At 29.2% G+C, this 23,506-nt stretch overlaps 1 protein-coding gene across 4 annotated transcripts in view; it reads left to right on the forward strand.

Annotated features, from left to right (window-relative positions):
• LOC111625253 (protein TMEPAI-like) overlaps positions 1-23,440 on the forward strand; it is a 128,860-nt gene extending 105,420 nt beyond the window's left edge. Inside the window, exons 1-3 of one of the 4 annotated variants that reach the window (XM_023368355.1) lie at positions 11,374-11,533; positions 19,121-19,341; positions 20,259-23,439. In XM_023368355.1, coding sequence (XP_023224123.1) covers position 11,533; positions 19,121-19,341; positions 20,259-20,852 — 816 coding nt within the window. In that variant the 5' untranslated portion in view covers positions 11,374-11,532 and the 3' untranslated portion in view covers positions 20,853-23,439. Of the gene's footprint in view, positions 1-11,373; positions 11,534-14,739; positions 15,519-19,120; positions 19,342-20,258 lie in introns of those variants that run through there. The other 3 variants (XM_023368354.1, XM_023368356.1, XM_023368353.1) reach the window with 3 other exon arrangements.
• The last annotated feature ends 66 nt before the right edge of the window (positions 23,441-23,506 follow it).

Here is a 23,506-nt window from a genome sequence, read left to right on the forward strand (position 1 = left end):
TATTGTATCGTTAAAAATTATTTTTTTATTTTGTACGAACAAAATAAATATATTGAAAAATATAAAAACAATAAAAAATTATACTTCAGAAGTTAATTTAGTATCAAAAACGTAAAATATTTGAGTAGCCCAAGACATAGCCAAAGATTGCAGCGCCACAGCACTTGCGAAAATTTAAATTTGCCGACTGGAATTCTTTCGGATGATTGACTTTCGGATAATCGACGCTATACTGTATATAATTATACAATGGTTACTAATAAATGGTAATAGTATAAGCTTAAAATCAGTGTTTGTTATAAAAATTAATAACATGCGAAAGAAAAATAGAATAAAGCGTTTGTGATGACATTTTTTTACATTTTGTTTTTTCATTCTTTGTTTTTAGCTATTATGTTTTTGAACCAATCTATAGGCCTAAGTCCTTTCTTTCGGGAAGCCACACTCAGCCAGCACTCTTTAGTATAATTCGGGATATGCGTTTCGAGCTTACTATCTGCCTCTCTTCATTTCCTTATTTTATTAATTGGGCTGCAATTTGAAATTATAAATTCCCAATGTCATCAGTTTGTCTGACTGTCTTTCCTTAATCTCGAGAACTGAGTTAGATAGATGAAAGCTGAGACCAGATACGGAATGTTTAAGAGCAGGAGGCCCAGATTAACTATATGCGAACTTCCGATGCAAACTGGAAGTCACGTTATTTCAATATAAAAATTTCCCATGAAAGGAGTTAGATAGATGACCGATATAACGCGATTGCTGAAGGAAAAGTATGATGTACAGGGACAAGACACTACAAATTTGAAGATGGAGAGTGTATATTTTAAATTAAATAAATTAAAAAAATATGATTAAAAATTGCAGCCCGGCATTGTGACGATGTCACAATAAACATTTACTCGTTTCATTTACACGCTTATCTTTAAAAAAAATTTAAATGATTGTGATCATATAAGAGTGTAAATGAAATTAATAAAATAAGGAAATGAACAGAGCAGATAGTAAGCCCGAAATGCATATAGGCCTACCGAATTAAACAAATGTGTGTTGGCTGTGTGTGGCTTCTCGAAAGAAAGGACTTATAAAGTGGTTCAAAAACATAGAAACTAAAGAGTGAAAATAAAATGTAAAAAATGTCATCACGAATGCTTTATTCTATTTATTTTTTGGGATGTTTTTAATTTTTATAACAAACATTGATTTTAAGCTTATATTATTACTTTTTATTGGTAACCTTTCTGTGTGTGTGTATATATATATTACACAAACACAATCATTATATACGCCCATATACTTGTATAAGCACATATGAGATGCATATACCGAATAAAACAAGTGTGTGTGTGGCTTCCTGAAAGGACTTACAGATAGGTTCAAGAACATAGCTGATAATGATATTTCTTGAACAACAAAATTTTATTTGACAGTCAAGTTTAAAAGTTATTTAAATAATCGTGTGAAATTTAATAAAACTTATTTGCTAAATTTTAAAGCAGAATTTCGTAATTCCAAAATTACAGGCTTATCAGTTTACTCGTACCTGTTTTTCTTACTCAAAAGCTATTCTCACTTCATATAGTGAATGAAGTGGTTGTGATGATACTGTTATTAGCTAATTATATATCGAACTGTAACTTTTTGCCTTTTGGTATTTTCTCGTGTATCATGTAAAGAGGCTATGCTATGATTAATTTTCGAAATGCTATTAGGTGTAGAAATAATCATAATTACATATAAATTTTTTTTTTAATTTACTGGAAAATGCATATAGAGTTATTTGTAATAAACGTTGTTCGTTATAAACTATATGAACATTCACTGATTTCTTTTAGAAAGATTTTTTTTATCCCTTTATACGTTTGTGAATATCTCCTTTTATTTTTTCAATAATAAATATGTGTAATTGTTGCTGTTAAAAATACATATTTCTTGTCATATTGGTATTGTAAGATATAAATTGGCTGATATTTTAAAAATAAATATGTGCCTCGATTTTGCTAAGAGAAACTGGTGTCAAACTTTTCTCCTACAACGTATTTTTACTATTAGAAAACACCTGCTTTTAGCTTTTATTACAGTTCTTAGTGTCTACGTATATTTTTGTGTAACAAGTGATGCATTTATTAGTTAAATCATCTAATTGTTAAACAATAACATAAAGTAGCAATAAAACATCTGAAAAGCTCTGTTTATATCAAATTTGACATTACTGATTTTCTCCAAATTATTTTCAAATATCAGAATTAGTAGTAGTGATAAAAATGTATAGGGGTAATTTTTCCCTAGCAGATTAGAAGTATATTTCATTTTAAGCGTTATAAAAAATGAATTTTTAAATTTTATTTTAAAATTTCATTTGTTGAATACTGTTTTTATTTAATTATCACACGATCGAAACATTCATATACAGTATAGGCGAAATATCATTTTAGTAATGTTTATCTCATTTTTTCTAATGATGTTAGTCTAATTTTAATATTTGTAATAATTTTATTTCAAAGATCCTTAAAATTAATTCTTTCAGTAAGGAACTAATTTACTTTTATAAACTGTAAAATTTTATCTAGTTATATTTTTTGTTGAATAAATATTTTAAAGAATATTTTTCAATTCCTTATATTAAAATAAGTATGTTTTAAATAAGAAAAATAGAGTTGCGATTTGATTTGTTTAGTTGAACATAATTTAGTTTTATCTACACGAGAAAACCTTAAATAAAACGATAAACAGTTTTTGTCTTGACAACTCGTATCCCAAATATTTTACTATTTTCATGGATTCTGTTTGCTTGAAATCAGTTTTATTACTTAGTCGTTATTTTTTCGAAACGAGAAGAAATAACGCCGATTATTTTATTTGGGTGACAGATTAATTCATTGTAATATAATTAATTTTAAAATTTCATTTTCATGTTCAATTTTAATTTTAAAAAGAGATCTCATGTATTCAAACATTAATTTAAATTAGTAGCAACAATTATAATCAATAATATCCAACATTATGATGTTAGATTTGCTATATGCTCATAATAAACGTAGACTTAATAGCATCATTTCCTGTTCATGAGAAGAATGATTTAATGTTCTGGTAGATCTCTTACTTTTAGGCGTTTTCGACTATTCGTTCATAATAGGATTTCTCATCCTGAATGAAAGGCGGTTCAGCATAAGTTACACGCAAATATACGCCGTGATATTATCACGATGCATAGAAATTGTTTAGGAATAATTATTGTTTTAGTTTATTTATTTTTTTTAAGTTTAATTTGAAATTTTATGAAAATTACCATCGTCAAATTTAGATAATTGGCAGCTGAGTTATTTATTTACTTATTTTTGTATTTTAAATTGCGGACTTATATACAATTACATATAGAAACGATTATACAGTATATTTGTATGCATTCGTATTTATCATAATTATTCTAATTTGGAAGAATTAGAATTATTTTAATTTTTTAAAATAATTTTACTGTCTTTTAATTCTTAATGTTTAAAAATTCAAAATACAATTAATTCTTTATTTTTAAAAAAATGAAATATTAATCGTATTTAGAATTGGACAAATGTTTTACGGATAAAATTACATGAAAAATGTTTGTATTGTTAGATAGGATAAAAAGAACCTGAATGAATGGTAATTTTATATAAAAGTGTAAGTTACAATTTTTTTAGTTATTTGAATTTAAATAAACAAAACCGATCTTAAAAAAAGTATATTAAGAAAGTAATTTGATTATCACGTAACTTGGAAGCGGAAAAACTTTTAAAACACTTACATTTTTAGATATAATTTTCAATCCAGATTTTTTTTCTTCTTAAAAAGAAACATTAAAAAATTACCAAGTTATGTCTCGTGACAATTAGATCCTATGAGACTGAATTTAATGTTTCAAAATTAACCTTGCGCATAAATCAAATAGGAATTTTTTCTCCTTTCGTTTAGACATCAAAATTTAACGAACATGCGTGTTTCGAGTGTAAGGTAGCTTTTTTTAAATTTCAACTATTTCCGTGTATTTTATATAGAGAAAAAGAATAAAATGTAAACGAGTTATTATTATTATTTATTTATTTATTTTTGAATTTCTAATCAAATTCAAAATCTTCTTGTTAAAATGAGCATTTAGGTAAATTTAATCCTAGGCGATTGGAACTGTCTGTTTTAGTTTCTCACAGAAATTTTGTCTTCTGTTTCTTCCGAACGACTGTCTGAGGGGTAGATGAATGAACAATCGTCTACGAACCAAGACCAGTTTGGCCTGGCTGCATTTATGACGTCAAACACAGCGCCAGGCCAACGATCTATCCCTATTTTCGGCCCCCTTCCGCACGTGTAGGCGCGGTGGCATTGTCTGCTTCGCCTGTCTGTGCGCCTCCCTCCCTCCACACTGCACAGCTTCCTTATTACCTACACGTGGAGAATATTGTCGAGAATGAAGATAACGTTACTATTAGTAAGTAGGTTTTTTACGTCACCAGAAAGGCCTTTCGTATTTTAAGTTCTTTGTAACAAATAAGCACAGTAATTGGCGTATAATTTTTTGTATGTTAATCTCGAAATATTTTCATATCTGATTAAATATTCCTTTTTTGGATTATCTCGATTGACTCACTCGCTAATTAATTCAGTCAAGTAACCTTTCCCATCTCGTTATCTGTCATTTATTAATACCAAATAACACAAGTGCAAATATTTGTCTACTATTTCTCAGGCTTTTTACTGAACGGCAATGATTCTTTTTATAATTTGGCTTTTTTATACGCAGAAAAGAAACGATCTATAGAAGAATACAAATCGCCATTTAATAATATCAAAAATCTAAACTTTCGGTAAAATTATTCCTTTTGTTTTTTTTTTCCAAGAAGTTCTTCGTTTTTTATATGGTAGGATTACATTATTCATTTTGTGATTTATTATAATGGCAATTAAATAAAATTAGACATTAACATTGTAGAAAATAGAAAAATGATTTTAGTATCCTTGGAGAGTTACTAGAAATGTATTATATGACGCAGAATATTCTATGATATGAATATCTGTTCTATATGTGTTTATATTTGACTGGAAACAATTTTTATTTTAGATTTGTTTTGTCACATTCAAAGGCAATTTTATCAGATTTTGCAGATTGGTACTTTCGGTCGTAGATATATGTTGTAAATAGATATGTGATTAATAAAATTGTTTATCCTATTTAGAATGTCCAAATTTTCGATGAGTGCTTACTATTTTTAACAGAATAATAATCTTATAAGAAAACGTTTTCCAGATGTAAATTCCTAATTCTTTTTAGTTTTATGCATCTTTAATAATTTATTGAGAAGGAAAAGTCACCCATCCCATTTTCATAACCTACATTTTTGTTTGTAAAAGATATGGGGAAAAAACGATTTAAATAATAGTGTTCTATGGTTAATCCGAAACAAACATGGAATATATATATATATATTCCATGTTTGTTATTCCATATATATATAAAGCGTATATGTATACACACTTTTAAACAGAACGAACATGATAATGATTTTTATTTCAGCCTTCTGACAGATGGCATAATGAGTTATAAGGCCATTTATATCATAAACATATTATTTAATAAACAGAATAATTATTTGTTGTTGGTCTATGACATGTGGATAACCCGGCTTTTTTTAGAAACGATATTCGCCGGGTCAGTGCAGAATGAGTTATGAAAGAGTGCACGTTTTGTCCTTAATAAGCAAAAATATGACTTAGCAGTAAGAAACAAATGGGTTGCTTGTTATTCTCAGAGAAAATAAAATCGAATCTGGTAGCTTTTTCTAAAATATATAAAGTTAACTAACATAAATGGGAGATTTTATTATATTCGAAACAGATTGGATCATTGTATTGTCCATACTCCTTCTCTCCGTTAGATTAATTGTGAAAGGGTTACTGCTACGTCCTCCCTCTTTATGTCTCGATCCGCTCGACCCTCGGTGTCCATGACCCGGTCCCTCCGCTTCACTTCTCCCTTCCTCAGTTAGATAATCGACTCGTTCCGACCAAACCAGCTGAAGGGAAAACCCAGACGTCTGTATTGATCCAACGTCAGTGACGGATCAGGTTTACGCACGTCCGTGTGCCGAGGACGTCTCTGTCGTCCGTCCTCTCGTCTGCTACTGACCGATACTTTATTTGGATGTATCTGTTCCGTTCTGTATAGCCGGAAAATGTCTCCTAGGTGAGTATAGACAGATTTTTGTATATAATACGTTTCCGGTAGGATTTAAATGAGTCAGGCTGTTATCAGGAAGTCAGAACGATGTGCTAAGTGATTCATTTCTATTTATAACGGCAGTAAAACTTACCTGGATTTAAATAATAGAATTATTTTAAAACGGATCGGTTTATGCTTTCCTTCACATGCAATATGGTGTCGGTACTGCATATCCGGAAACGCCTTACTTTGATAATGATACGTAGTCAAGTAGAGATTCCATCTGCAGGAGGACAGAACGTCAAGCATTTACGTGTGAAAGTTTTGTGTGCTACTTGTTTGTCAGCGCAAAAAGGTTGTTGACCGACTGCTGGTGTGGCCGCGTGCCTGTCGGCCCTCCTACATTTTCTTTCACATTATCCTTTTCCTATTATTGGAGAAAAACTGAGATTATGCGAAACACTTCGTCAGCATAAATGCAATATAGCCGTAGTAGCTGCGAGTTTAATGTTAACGTAGAGGAAAGTCTGTCGATTGTGTAGGAAATAAGCCAAGAGGACAACTGTTACGTAAAGTTAGTCGAGGAGGAAAAATCTACTCAGCTCCAATGTAAATTTATTTTTAAAATGGCACTTAAGAATTTTTAAAACTAGTAAGATAGTCGCATTCAAATGTAAAATTATGGTTTTAAACATACAAACATTTAACAAAATTACGTTTTATTATATTCTTGTTTGAAATATAAGATCGTATCTTTCACGTCGAAATTCAATGTATTAGTTTTCTATCAATAAATACTGTGCAACAACTATTTGAGTAGCTGATGATTACCCTACCAAATTTAGTAATTCTCGTGCGAGTCCGCGAAAAAATGCAAATCCTCAAATGATTAAATGCTCTTATTGAAGTCTGCAGGTCAAAAATGATTGAGAAACATCTGTTTATTCGATAGTTTAACGAATTTAATATAATAGTACTTTTCATTATTTTGTATAAATTTAGGATTAATTTGTAAACAAAATAAACTAGTAAACAAAATGGTATTCTGAAATCAAACAACTTTTATCATTAGTTTCTAAAAAACAGAAAGAAACGCCGAAAAAATATTATTTCGTTATTTGTATTTAAAAAGATAAAAGTTGAAGTATCATATGATGAAAGTGAAAACTTCAGTTTCCTAGTTCGTCTTTTTACTTGTCAATAGTTTAGTCCATCAGAACCCCTCACTAAAAGCATCCGGACAGACAGTCTGAGAAAGAGAACATTAATGCCTCTACTATTAGGATTAGAACCACTTGACAACCACTCTTTTTCTCTTATTTCTTTTAGATTTTATTTTTTATTTTGTGGAGTGTCGAAAAGATGATGCGAGAGTACATTTCCTAGAGTCATGCTAAATGCAGTCGCTGTAATATATTTTAAGACTATTCTGTATCCCCATTCTCTCTGTCTCTCACTCTCTCCCCCCTATAATTATAATTCAAAAAATAGTATATCGTCGACATGTAATATAGCATGTTCATGTTTAGTCTAGTATCTGTAATCAAATAATTTCTTTATTTAAATTGTACATATACAAAAAGTTATATTAGTTGTTACAGTGCTATCATTCACAAGATTTTGCATTCTTATTAATACTTTACATATGTGATTATTTACAGTGTGTCGTAAATTAGATAAGCAAAAATTCGATAAAGTTTGAGCCTATCATGTATTCGTTTTTATTTATTCTGTTACTTTGATATCTGTTTATGTTCACCTTATCTCTGTCTAAACATGGTTTAATTACGTCAAAGTTAATATAAATCGGTGGTAAGCGTCATGCGACCTTCGAAACTTAATTTTTATCGTTAAATAAATCTTTTATATAATAAATGTAGATAGATAGAACTAAGAACAACCATTTAAGCATTTTTATTATATGGCAGATGTCTACGTTCTGTCGGTTTTTCTGGATGTCGCAGATAGTGCAGATCGTATTTTTGCTAGACTCAGACAGATAAGGGCTCGGGCATAGTGACGCAAGATGTTTAGTCTGTGTTGGTTGTCCTTTCAGGATATAATTTAGGTCACGAGCCTCGATCAATAATCGGTTCTAAGCGTTATTGCTGAACTGTTATTAGTAGACTTCTGTTCTAATTCTGTACGTATATATTTTAACCAGCGCTGAACTATCCTGGTTTTAGTCGATAAAAGAAAGGTTATGATAGCCAACGGTACGATGCACCTGTCTCGTCGTTTAGGCGCATGCCCAGTTTCATAATACCTCAGCTAACTACAGGGTACATCCTGCCTTATGCGACTCGAACTGGGTAGTGGACAAACTGGTCACCGGAAACCCTTTGGCTACGTTCTCCCCCTCTTTTTCCGTCTGCCAGGAGAGGGAACCAGACAGCTGGTTCCCTCCGTCTGCCCATCAGCTGGTTTCACCCCTCTTGGTGCCTCCAAGCGCAGACTGGTTTCCACTAAGCGATCTTCTTTTGTGAAAAAACATTCACCAAAAACTGCTTTGTATTAGATTTTTTTGCGTTGTTTTTTCCTCGATATTTCCAGACGCGTTCAGAAAATTCTGATAAAGCAAGAACAGTAAACATGAGGATTTAATATTAATTTTTAAAACTTTAAACTTCATTAAAACTTTCTTTGTTCGACTATCTTTCTCCTCTTTTCCACCGGTTTTGTTTAATGGGTTTACAACATTCTGGAAAAAAAGGAAACCGGGATTAAAATTTTGAAAGAATGCTGGTTGATTAATAATGTCTGGAGGCCACGCATTTGTCGGTTATTAATAAATATTAGAATAATTATTAAAAAGTATAGTGGTTACATGGGTTTTTAAAGCAAGAAATTATAAACATTACTTAGTGAATATTACTTTCTAATGGTGGAAAGTACGAAATAAAAGCGAGAAGACTTTTCTGATTATATGGAAACATCTGATTTGGTTTATGAGATCAGTTAAAATTTAAAATAATAATAATCATAATAAATATTGTGTAAAGTAAATCTCTACCATTGAAAAATAAATATATATATATATACACACACACATACCTATAGGATGGAATAGAGAATGAGAAAAACCGTTTATGAATTGTTCCATTTCGTTTTTTGAGTCAAATCTCATCCGAAAAACATAAATTTTGCTGATTGCCACCGTATCTCTTTTGCAATATCCATCTTATCAAGGAGAGGAAACGATGAAAATGCAAAAGTATAACGAAACAAATTGCAAAAAGAAAAATGGTATAAACACATTTTTCTGGATAAAAATATAATACAAGAATAGATTTTTCTATTTCAGACGTGCTAAAAGTTGATGATTCAAGATAACATAAGTGCTAAGAAAATATATATTTCCTTAAAAATTTCGAAAAACTTCTACCTTTAAATTTATTTAATCGAAATCGTGTTTTTGTAAGTATTATGTACATACATATTATTTTTATATAGAATATAGAAAAAATTAAAATAGCATATAATACTCATAAAAATTATGAAATTAACATAAAAATAACAGTTCAAATTTATAAAATTTTAATATTAAGATACTTAATCTGTTAAGTAGATCTTGCTTACAAAATGCCAACTGGAGATGGAAAAGATTACGTTATCGAGTTATGAAAAAATTTAATGGCGCAAAGGTTGAATTGCCGTAATATGTAAATAATATATATTACACATGAAATACTGAATATCGTCAGCTAAAAGTTTATTGATTATTTTTCGAAATTACTGCTGCTATTCGAATTTCGGAATATTCTTGCGTATAATCTATACTTGAAAATGGTATATAGAAACCTGTTTTATATTTGATTTAGGTATCAGTTTTAATGTTTTGGGAACGTAGCGAAATTTTATTTCGCTAATAACAATATTTCATATTGAAATCTATAAAATGGTGTATGAAACAAAAGAAAAATTTTAACATTTATTAGGAAAATTCCATAGTCGAGTATATCTTTGGCAGATGCAATAACCCTTTGAGAGGAAAATATCAGGTCAAACTACACGGAGCGGAAATCCATAGAACCTGCTTTATTTGTTCTTTACATAACTACCTGTTTGAAAAAATGTAGACTGGTCAAGGACGGAGAAATAGTAGGCCTACTGCTAGGTATGAAAGAAGTATGGAGGACAGAATCTATTAATTAAGTGTAAAGTTAATACTGTTATGAAAAATAGATTTAATTTAGGCAACCGTGCTATTACAGCTGTGTAATCATAACGCCGTAGTCAAGTTGAATATAATAATAATAATCTGCTACTCATAAATTTTTTCGGCCGATTTTAATTGAACAGTGTACTTATTTTATGCCTTATTGTTTCTCTGATCTGATACTATAGTTTGCAATTTGTCATTGTCATAAAAGAATGACTAACAAAAGTAATTTGTTATATGGATGTGAGATTTATTATTACTATTACTATTGAAACTGTTTTAAATTCAATAACTCATTTTGACAAAATTAATTTGTCTTGGAGAGATTTACAAAATTCGTCTATTAGCAGAGTAATAGCGTCTGTATTTGAAACCGGTATTTTCCTTGAAACGTTTGGACTCTGTCGGCTTGAGAAATTTAAAAGTTTTTAGATAAAAATTGTTTCTCCACTAGTATCAGATGTCAAAAGTCATAAAAGAAATTCGAGGAATTTCATGCAATTAAAGTTATTGGGAAGTAGAAATTATTCCAGTGTAGATGTAAAGGTGATAAATGAGATGTTAAAATGTGAAGTTAATGATGTTCTTGCATGGATGACCGATTCAAAAGTAAGCGTGAATGTGCGTGCCGGATGATTTCTGAGACGCTGAGTGTGGAAGTAAATCTGCAGAAGAAAAGAATGGATAATAAAAGTTTGAATGAATCAAAAAATTTATATATATATATATACATACACACACATTTGTAGTGTTTAAATTATTTTTCTTTATTTAAAGTTTCTCTCTGAAGAATTATTCGGACATTTTCTAATTTAAAAATTTTTACTACTCGTGGAAAATTGGGCATACACATAGAACTTGATATGTATTATGCTAATTTTTTTAACTTTTTATATACATGAAAAATACTGAGAATTGAATTAAATTTCTGACTCTTTTTACTCGAATTTAAATTTTGAAAAGTCCCTAAAAATATTGTCAAATTTTTTATAATATGAGCGGCAACAAAACGATGAGTTTTGAATTTATAACAATACAAAATTAATAAAAATTATTCTTGTGCTAATAATAATAATAATAATATGCATTATATACATATAAGACAAGACACAAGTGATATGTCAGAATGGAATGTTGGGAGATTAATAGTCGACGGGATTTATCATCACATATATTGTAGTATAGTATGTAAAATCTTATTTTATGCATCCATGGCTTTCGTACTTTATTTCGTAAAAATTTTTATACCTTTTTTTTAAAATTTATTCAAATTGAAATCATTATCACTACTTAAATTGAAAAATAATCATCACTCGAGAATTAAAATGGCAATTTTAGTATTTGTAATATACTAAAAATTATATGTTCCTAGTATTGCGTAAAAGAAACAGTTTTTGGTGGGTTTTAAGCTGATAAAATATTAAAACAAAAATATTTACTATACAGTATACTCACTAGTCATTGATAATGTTCTAATTTATAAACGAGTTTAATACTCCAGTAATAAATCTATTATATAGTATATACATATATTCTTTTTGCATTTAAGAATGTCCATTTTTATTCAACTTTTTTTTTCATTGTAATGAAACAGAGTAAAAAACCGAAAAGATTGTGTTCAGATAAGAAGAGAAAGTTTCAATAAATGTTATAAATAAAAAATTTTTCTTAAACTTTTCTAAATGCGAAACAAAAATTATACTTGATTATAGGGCAGAAAGATTAATAATTGTAATTCTCTGCTAAGCAATGTTATAATTGTGATGATTATAATTTTATTTGAATAACTAACAAATTTGTATCTGGCAATATGATAGGAAAGCGAAATATTAAATCGATCGGTTGTTGATCGTTAAAAATTAATTCATTCGTGATTATGTATATCGAAGAGTTTTTTAAAATGCTTTAATTTTTACCGAACAAAAAAAATTCATTTGTAATTGTTTTGTTATTTCGTTCTCGTCTATATTAAGTTACTACATCACGGGAAATATGTATAGTTAATATTTAGGGAAAAGGCAGTAATGCTAGTTTAGGAATAACTTCTATTATGATATTTATCATCAAGAAATTGAATTTTTTACAATTACAGGAAATGAAATCAGATAAAATAATAACCTTGTTGTTTTTCCATAAATAACTTTGGTCGTAGAGGGAAACATTATAAAGATAATGTCTTGTACAGTACATATTATCATTTTGTGTCATGGCAAACAATTTTATTGTTTGTAAACTCAGGTTTTCCCCAGCTGTCGAGTGTGTTTGGTCTTAATTACAATTCCAAAATGGTTCCTTACTGATTATTGACGTCTGGTATATTTTAATGCTTGTCCCATTAGCGTTTTGTTTACTAAACACCTATCGAAACGTAGCTTATTTTCCATTTGCGTGCATTATGCATGTTCTGAGAACTGATTATATTTTCTATTACCAGACACAGTTTTTTTTCTCTTTCTCCTACTGTAATTGAGACAGAAGGAAGTAGATAATTATACAATGTAATGTTAAACTGTCCATTATCTGTTGAGCCAGTATCAATCCTGCTCTAATAGCGTGGGACACTAACATATATTGAAATTCTGTTCAATACATCAACATTAAATTCCAAACGACCTGTGTAATATACTGATAATGCTCGGTACACCAGTGCTAAATTTGGAATAAATCCTGTTAGGATCTAATGACCTCTTCTCATCAATAAACGCTTTTGTCCAAGTTTTAAATGAAATCTTTCAATTAGGAACGAACTTGAAATTTTGAAACAATGTTAAGCAAATGAAAGTTTTGATAAAGACCTCTTATTGGCAGTATCTTAATAAAATTTTTCGAGAATTAAATTTTCATCTTGATCTTGCTGGAATATAAATGATCGAATTAAATGCTAACTGGGATTAATTTATTATAAGCGTGATAATTGCGCTCTGTCAAATGTACTGATGGAAGGAGAAAAATTTTTAAATTTAATATAATCTATCGCTTGAAATATTTTTGTTTTTTGATGAAGGACGAACTAAATAACTTTTAAGAATCTTTACATTCTTATTCAGATATATTTTATTTAAACTTGGAGAAGAATTATTTCGACTAGATCATTTTATTTACTAAAATCCAACCCTGATTTTGTCTGTTTGGATGGCAGACAATAAGATATTCCTCTCCTTAGAATTAACTTTATTCTAAACTTTTAGAATAAAGTTAATTCAAAAAATTTCGGAATTTTCTTTGATAAAGAAAATTAAAGTTAACATGATTTCATATGATGTATATAGTACTATATATATATAGGCTACCTATATAGTTTATTTATTAATACAGGATAAATATTAATAAAATTATTATGAAATTTTGATTTTCACAATAGTTTATCATTTAAAAAATCGGTTTTTCAACAGATTTTTGATGTCCACGAGATTATATTTGTATTCGTATAGACGAACTTTCTGGATAATTAGAGTAGTGTATTCTTGGCTAGTCACTCTTTATTTAGCGATTGTTCTCCTGTAAGGTTATATAAATAGATGAGAAAAACCATTTAAGAAGTCGAATTCTTCCATTGAAAGTTATTAATCCATTACGGTAGTATTTCGGCTGGATTAATAACGTTTAGCGCGAATTAGGATTTACAACGATCTAAATTCAATTAAAAATTGCAAACTTTATATACTACTTACATATTCACACACACACATACACACACACACACGTGTGTGTGTGTNGTGTGTTTAACTTTAAATAATAAGTATTTAAAATGTTTCAAATTTTATTTTTTAATCCTAGCCAATACCTTAAGCATAATTTTCACATTCAGATTAAAAAAATTTTACAAAATCTTTCATTAAATACTGAATATTAATGTGTATGTGTAATATATATATAATACTGTTGAAATTAAAATGAAATACGAGTTCTGCTCAGTTGAACAAAAACGATGACGTAGTCATTAAGTGGCGTATATAAAGTGACCTTGAGAGCCAGACGGTGGTTTATAGAACAGGAAAAAGTTTAGTCATGACCAAATAACAAAGATGTTTTACATCAACAAACCCAGCAACAATGGATAATATGCTGTATATATATAAAAAGCCTATTGGAGGAAAGTCCAATAAAGATTAGGTGATAAATAACAAGGAATAAAATAAATCGGGACAGAGGTTTGTTTATCTTTTTGAAATAATAATGTATAGATCAGATGAGAAAATATTGATTAATCTAAAATGCTAAGGTTTATAAGAATGTCAGGCTTTCCTTTTTAGAGAAGAGCGAGCAATCGATAACGAATATCAAAAATGAAGGGTGTTTTGGAAAGGAAAATGGATATTCAACAGTAAAGATATAGTGAAAGTTGGAATTAGGTAATATCGATATAGAGTACGTTTGAATATTAGATTTAAAATATTTAATAAAATTGAGTAGTGAATTTTTATAGCTTTGACTTCGTAGAGATTAAAGAATAACTTAACCTGACTTGAAATATCGAATAAAAAATAACGTAATATATTTTTATACAACTAAGTATGAAAATGTTGGAAAAGGAACCATAAAATGGCAATTCAGTTGCATGGAAAGTATTTAAGATGTTAGTGTCGTTGCAAATATCTATCAAATTGTTAACTTTTCCTGATTGGAGACGAATCAAGAAACAGTTTATCCTTTATCCAGACAGGCTGACTACTTAACCGGTCTTACTTGTCTGTCGAGTCCAGTAAAAATGTTAGTCGAATACATTTCTTTCTAGGAATCGATTTTTAACCGTCATTACATTCTATAATCAGTCTGGCTTGCAGTATCCAATATTAGAGATTAGTGTGATTGCACCGACTTCCCAATTTGCGAGAGAAACACAATGCAGGTTTTACTAGATTGTGATTTGTATTCTTGCCTGGGGCAGACGTCACAACGACCGACTAACCGTGGAATCGATTCGATTGTCTGGGTTTCAGTAGTTCATGTGCCAGACGTATCGAGCTGTGGACAGCTGGTCTGCTGTTGTCTCCCCAGACTCGGTTTGACGACTTGATGCTTGCAGAGAGGGGGCCATATAGGAACAAAGCCTGCTTGTCTTTATTACTGCGAATTCATAGTAATAAAAATAATAATAAAAAATACTGTATGGTTTCTTTTCTTATCGATTTTTGTCTGTGATTTCTCCAATGGGGATTTTTCATTTTGGTAAGCTTTAAACAAATTTAACAATTTTAATCCAGTGAAATTAAAAGCTGGAATTTTTATCTAACCTTATTTAAAAATTAACATTAACAATTGGTTAGTGAAGTAATTCAGTTTTAAACGAAAACTTCGTCATTATTATTTTAATTGATTGTGAAAATGCATTTTATTTCTTACTTTTTCTATAAAGATTTTTTGTGGGATTTTGTGATTTCGTTTTTGTATAATAATAATAATTTTCTCGAGAAAACTTTTCTGAATTTCCATTAAAAAATACTATCAACCGATTCATTTTACTTATCAGGAAGATAATGAATAATATATTAAAAATTAATTTGGAATTTTTATCCGAGAAAACATCTTGAATTTAAATTCTTAATATAAATTATACGAAAATATTTTATGATTTAAACTTCGTTTTCAGAAAGGAGTTTTTATATCTGTGAAGTTTGAATTGATATCACATAAAATTTAATGGTGCAGCATTTATAAGAAAAATTCCTGCGGTCATGAACTTTAAACTAGGTTTCAAACTTTATGAAAAAAAAATCAATTATGTTAATTTAATAAGAATGTGTTACTAATCTTTGTGTTTTAATTGATGGCTGAGACAATTAAGGCATCAGCATACCTCTGAGAGACTCAGGATTGAATCCAGAAACTTTTCAGGGGCAATCTGTCCCAGATATGTTGAACCCTATCCTTCATACCTAGCCATTTGTTGGCCTGGCTGTTCCCATGATTGGCATGATAAAAAAGGCTTAGTGTTCAAAAGGTAGAGAGTAAAAAGAATAAAATCAGTTTCATTAATTTATTTCTTTGTTTATAAAACAATATAACTAAATTTAATGTCTCTTAAAATAGGTTTACTTTTTCATTAAAAAATAAATTTAATATTAAAGAAATATTTACATAAAATGTCTGTTTTGTTTTTGTTTGTTTGACATCTAGTTAAAAATCCAAACAAAATCTCACTACACAGTGTGTTTAACTTTAAATAATAAGTATTTAAAATGTTTCAAATTTTATTTTTTAATCCTAGCCAATACCTTAAGCATAATTTTCACATTCAGATTAAAAAAATTTTACAAAATCTTTCATTAAATACTGAATATTAATGTGTATGTGTATAGCTATATATCCAAATTGATTCTGCCATTTACTTAACTGCTAATTCTTTACAGAAAATATGCTCAGAATAAGTGACAAACATACATTACTTATAGATGTTTTCAAAAATATTGATTAATAGTAAATAATATTGTTTCTGTGATTAATTTTTAAAATTTCATTTAAGATTTATCCAATTTTATATTGAATTATTACAGATATTATGAAATTGGTTTATTCTTTTTTATAAGCTAATTAAAGAAATCTATATAATTTTCTTTTTATTTGGATGATAATTATTTTGGAAACTGGTCAAAAATCAAGAGATTTGATGGACTAGAGCTAATGAAACTATACACCAAATACATTATATAGTCTAAAAGAACTTTTACTAAATATAGGAAGACAACAGAATATAAAATTTAAGAACAGATATGCCAAAAAATGAATGCATAAAAAGAAAAACATTTAAATTGTTCTAATTCTTAAAGTGTACTTGTATAACTTTTGCTTTGATGCCAATTAGGAAACATCTGTTGCTCCTTGTTAGATTGATATAACTGAAATTAGAAATCTATATCTGAAGTTCCTATAAAATCCAATATGACGACATACATTGTTTATAAAATATCTAAGTATAATAATTTTTTTTAAGTGTAATTACATGAATAAAGATATTTTATTTGATTCATTGCCTTAACACCTGGAAAATTTCAAAACTTTGTTTTAGTGTTGTCAAAATATATTGATAAAACATTTGTTGGAAGTAATTTGAAGCATTTGTTTGTCAAATTATTAACCTGTTATTTTATAATAATTTTCATAGCTAATTTTAAAAACTAATCATTTCATTTGTAAGTGTAATAATTATAATAAAATAAGATTTTTCAATTTAAAAACAAGAAATTAAAAATAGATTGATGTTCTTGAAGTTTATTATTATTATTTAATAGAAAGAGTAATTTTCATTTGTAAGTATCATTTATTTTACTATTGAAAAATTTCTCACAATATGGTTAGATTATACTTACTACTTAGATTATTGCAAATGTATTCACATATTTTTTGTTTGAAGTTATATTTGACCTTAGAGTTAATATTTAAAAAATATCTGGGATCATAAAAAGAAAAAAAAACACATTTCTCTTGAAAAGTAGTTTATGAAATTGTAAAGTAATTCAATGTTTTCCTATTTTTTGACTTATATCACTTTTATATATGTGCCAGTGATTATAAAATTAAATGAATAAAAGTTGATACAAGATCAAAATGCAGTTTAACAAAAATTTTACTCTACTTATGTTGTCTTAATATTCCTGCAACTTTGCAGACACATGAATCTATTATACATTAACATATTTAATTCACAAAATAAAAATTTTAAACAACAGTACTAAATATATACTTGAACCATCCCAGAGAAATATTCCTAAGTATCAATAAAATTGAAACAAATTAGGTTATAACATTAGTAAAATTATAATATTGTATTTTTGTTATACAAATACAGAAATCATTTAAACTTGTTTTTAAAATATTTAGCTTAATATATACTTTTTCATTTATTTGAAATAGTCCAATATTTATTTCAAATGCACATGATTCAGAATTAAGTTTTGTTAAAACCATAAATCTGCTGCAATATAAAAATTTAAAAAAATGCAAAGTTTTGACATTTTGCATTTTTGACAGCATTGTTTAATTAATTAAAAAATGTAATTTATGGTAAAGCAAAAATTACTCTCATATATTATCAATTCATTAAATTTATTGTGTTCTTAATTTTAATGTTAATTTTTACTTATAGCTGCATATTAAGAAAACTTAAAATTTATATCTGCAAGTAGAATTAAAAAGATATCTTGATAGATAAAAATCATTAAAAAGAAAAATATTTTCTAAGTATTTTGATTTTAAAGTTTCAAGATTTAAACACATTCATAAGTGGCAATAATTTCAATAAAAATTTATATTTAATTTTCTCTAATTGTGTAAATAAAATTTTTCAATTTTCATTTTTTATGTATATAAATGTGTTTCATAGCATTTATAAGTATTTTTCATACATTTAATGTGTTGATTCAACCTTTACATTTAAAAAAGCTGCTGTTATCTAAACAATGCTATATTATTTTTAATGGAGAAATAGACACTTTATTGATAGTGTTTAGCTGCATGAAAATTTGTGGTGAAATAGTTTCAAAATTTTATAATTTACATTTTTAAAGGATTCTTTATTTATAAATTAAATTGTTTAATTATTGATTTATAGCTCATATTTTTAGTTTTTCTAGCCTTAATAATTGAACATACATAATTTAATTTAATTCATTTTCAGAATGTTTCATTTATGCATGCTTCAAATTTTTGTAACTCAAAATCTAAAACAATTTATCTTCTTCTTGATTTCAATCTACAATACATACTGATTTTTCCACATTTAAAATTTTGAAGTTTTATAAATTTATTTGTAACTCTTATGATTTTTATTTCAGTGTCTACAGTACAGATAATAATAATTGTGATAGCCATAATTTTAACATTAGGGCTAATCACATGTATCATTAGTCATTACAAAATGGGTGCAAGATCATGGAGTGAGAGAAGAAGCAGACCGCCAACTCAACCTCCATCAACTGGACTGCATAGACAACATTGTTTACAATCTAATCATCAACAGCAACAGCATAGTCATGTCATTACTGTACCATCTTCTGTAAGTAAATTTTTTGCATGATTTTTTTTTCTGATGTCATATTTGAGAATCAGTATCAAAATCAAAATATATTTAGTTTCATCTGTTATTCTAGAATATTTTTGGTCATTTCTAATTATTCTCAATTTTTTTTTGTTCTACATTTTAAATCTATTTAAATTCTATATTGAAAATAAATTTTTAATAAAAAGCTAAAAATTAGCAATATTGCCACATATAATCACTTATTTTGGTAACCACTAAAAGGGGTTTGTAGACAAATAAACAAATTTGTTATTTGTCTACAAACCCCTTTTTAGTGGTTACCAAAATAAGTGATTATATGTGGCAATATTGCTAATTTTTAGCTTTTTATTAAAAATTTTTGTCTACAAACCTCTTTTTAGTGGTTACCAAAATAAATGTATTTTCCTTAAGAAACGTCAAAAGCTACTAAAGTTTACTCTTTTCATAATTTGGTAGTCAAGACTAAATATATTACAAGGTATAGAAATGTGTCTAATTTAGTCTTTTAAGTAGTAATAAACATTTCAGACATTGGATATAGAAATAATTAATTAGAAAGTTTAAGAACAAAAAATGGGTGCAACAATTGCATTATCATAATTTAAAATTATTTTGATAAAATTTATCACAATGCAGTTCTAGAGCCACTTACATCAAAAGCTATGCTATACAAGTAAAGAATACATTAATTTCAACTTTTGCCTAATGTAATCTATAATTGTTCAAATTTTACAAACAGAAATTTGTTTTGCTTTAAGTTTTACTTTATATCACTGGAATGTCTAATATTATCTATTTTAAGAGAAAATTCAAAGTATAAAATATTTGGAACATTTTTTTTCCTTTTCAAATTAAAACATTACATTACATTACATAGCTGATCTAACTGAAATTTCTTTTTCACTTTATAGATGTATACACCTGCAAGTGTGCAGAAACGTCAACAATTAGAAATAGCAGCTCAACGTGATCGTCAAATCCGCCTTCAGTCAGTAGAAGTGGATTTGGCTCTTGATTTACCTTCTTCTGTAGCATTACCTGACGGAGAAGAACATCCTTATAGTAGCATGAAAAGTCTTCATCGCCGCGATCCAGAGCAAGAAAGTGAAATCTGTCGTGGGTGCATCAGGCCACCTCCAAATCGGACAGTATTAGATGGCGATACACTGCCTCCCTACAGGTCTAGTTCTGTGGGCCTCTTACATAAACCCAATACATCACCTTGTTTGATGAGGACCTTGGACGGTACTCCACTAGTCATGCGTTCACACAGCATGAGTGCTAGCTCTTCCCACAGTGGTCAATTGAGACAGTATACTCCACATCTACAGTTACCCTCTTTGGTAATCAGCCACAATAGCTCAGCAAATAGCAGGTTATGTGACTGCACAAGGGCACCAGCAAGTGAATTCAATCAATTGGATCCACCTCCATGTTATAGTGATGTAGTAGGCAATCGTGACTTGGACAGCATATTAAATAGGCCACCAGATAGTGGTGTTTGACCATAAACTCAGTTAAGTCTTTCACTTTTCCCTGGATTGATTGTGATAGCTTTGTCATCAATACCAGGGTACAGTAAAAGAGTGAATCTCACTCTGAATGTGGTTACTGGGGCAGGCGGCTATCCAGTGGCAGGAGCCCTGGTGGCATTAGGTAGCCCATGTTCACGGTGCCTCAGATTTTGTTGTGAATATTTTTGTTTACATATCATTATGAGTTTGTTTGCCAATGTTTTTTACTGTTATCAAATGTTTGGCTGCACGTGTTTTTAAGGAAACACGTGTACACTATCAATAGACTTCTCCCTTCAAGGTGAGAATGCTGAACTGTAATTTCATCTGTCGTACCCTATTCCCCTTCCTCACTGTTCCCACTTGCTCCCAGTAAGACAACCATGGTGTCACAGACACCTTTCTTTGTGATAAAAAAAAAAAGTTAGCATTGTGGACAGGGGTGTTTGGGTGTGTGCTTGTGATCATTTCTGTATGTAACTTGCTACTGCCTGAGTGGATGCTATAAAATTGTTTCCCTCACTGCCCAGTTAACTGGGGGTGAATGTGTGTAGTAGTGAGGTATACAAAAAGTCATTGCCCTGAATTGGATTAGACAGGGTATGGTGCTATATCTGTTCCAGACAAAAAAGGAAAATCTGATTGTTAGGGGTATTGGTAAAATTAGATATAAAACAGTTTGCTTAAGGGGTTTGTCCCATTTATGGTTAAGGCATGGATTCATTGGACGTTGCTGGGTTTCATATTTAAGCTTTTATATTGTCTATGAATGTATATGTGGAACTGAATGGAAATTGTGTAAGCATATGTAAATGCCAATACTTGTATATACAAATATGTAGATATTACATTCTAAAATCAAATTTATGTAAGAAAATTAATTTAATTTCAACATGTACATAATTTCAAATTGCAATATTTTCTTTTCCGTATTAGAAAAAAATATTTAATTGTGAATGTTTCGAAACCCAGCTGTCGCTTCCATGTCATGCTTCAGCCATTGTGCAAATGGGATCCGTAAAGAATCTGGATTGGCCAAGTATTAAATGTTTTTCCTTAGCCGGTTATCTCCTGTAGAAATTATAATTTTGTAGATCCGACAATCATACAATGATAGAAATCAAAGCAGATGGGTTTAAACTAAAATTGAAAATTTGATATGTCATAGTTTTTTGTATCCAGCTCACCCATTCCCAATTTGTTATTTAGCGGCAGTCACAATACGAGGAAACGTCCATGTGTGAAAGAAAAGAATTGCATCGCCGACTAAACAAATCCTGGGTATTCGAAGACAATGGTTTTAGCACAATGTGAAAACAAAGTATTTGACTGCCATTGAACTATTAATGAAACTGACTTTTCAAATGATTATAGTCAATTTTTATTACAATACAGATGAAATATTGGAACATTAATATGTATATAAGGTAATTAATAAATTTATGTATTTAAATGTACTGAATTTTCATAAAAAATTATTAAAAAAGTTTATAAACGGCAGAGTTCTTGACCTCAAGGACTCCCTTCTACTATCAGTGTGTTGGAGAGAAAAATTTGTTCATAAGATTTTTGCCCCTCATTAGGAGACGAGCATCCTTTTGATGCCAAAACCAATACCCCTTTGTGATGTATAAACACAGTTTGGATACAGCACATTAAAAAAATCTCCCTAGCTCAAAAATTGTTGCTTCAGGCTTTAATTGCTGGATTTTGTAGAACAGATATTTACTCTACTGTCATCTCTGTATTGTCAGGCTGACACGTGCATTATAAATTTTGTATCAATCAAAACAATATAATCTGGCCATCTCGGGTTCCATTACCTCCAGTCCTGTGGACCAAGAGGTCAACCTATGAGGCGTGCCAAAACATGCACATTCTTCCAGTGTACATAACTGCTATCATCTGGTGTCAGTGCTATAGTCTGACTATAGCTGCCTCTTCTGTAGCCAATTGCCTGATGCAATGTATGGCCTTCAGGCATAGTACAGGCTTCACACTCTGCCTGCATTTGGTCTGTGATCTGCTTGACGACGGTCCTCCAACTTGTATATATGATGCTCCATAGGAGGACGTCTTATCCCAACGAACGTCAAGGACCCGGGAACCTTCTCGGAACCTTTCCGTTCTTCTTATATATATAAATATAATATATATAAAATTATATATAGATAATTTCTGTTTTCCAGACGATAGTCCAGTAGTTTGTACTTTGTTTCTCAGAAATACTCTAATATAATATGTGATATGTATTTTGTTGACGTGAACCAGAGGAGCTTAAAAGTATTTGATTACTAGGTACTCATCCTGTGCTAATTGTCGAGTTAAGTTTCCAGAATGTATGGCAGTACAATCTATTTCATTCCTTATTATCAGACTATTTATTCCGGTTAATAGCCTAAGGGCAAATTTTTCTGTAGGCAGAGTGTGAGCATCTGTAGTTAGATAGGACCTGTCCTATCCATACATGCTAAATAAAAATCTTGACATTTTATAATATGTTGTATGTTCATTGTCATCATTTTTCTTTTGTACATATATCACCAAATTCACTGAGAAATTTAAAATATTGTTTTCTTCTTTTCCATTCAAAAATTTTCACAGAGTTAAATATCTTAAATATCAATATTTTTTTTTCTAAAACA

This window comes from Centruroides sculpturatus, unplaced genomic scaffold (assembly GCF_000671375.1).
Source record: "Centruroides sculpturatus isolate CEXI.00-Female unplaced genomic scaffold, Cexi_2.0 scaffold393, whole genome shotgun sequence".
In the NCBI taxonomy this organism is placed as follows: Eukaryota; Metazoa; Arthropoda; class Arachnida; order Scorpiones; family Buthidae; genus Centruroides; species Centruroides sculpturatus.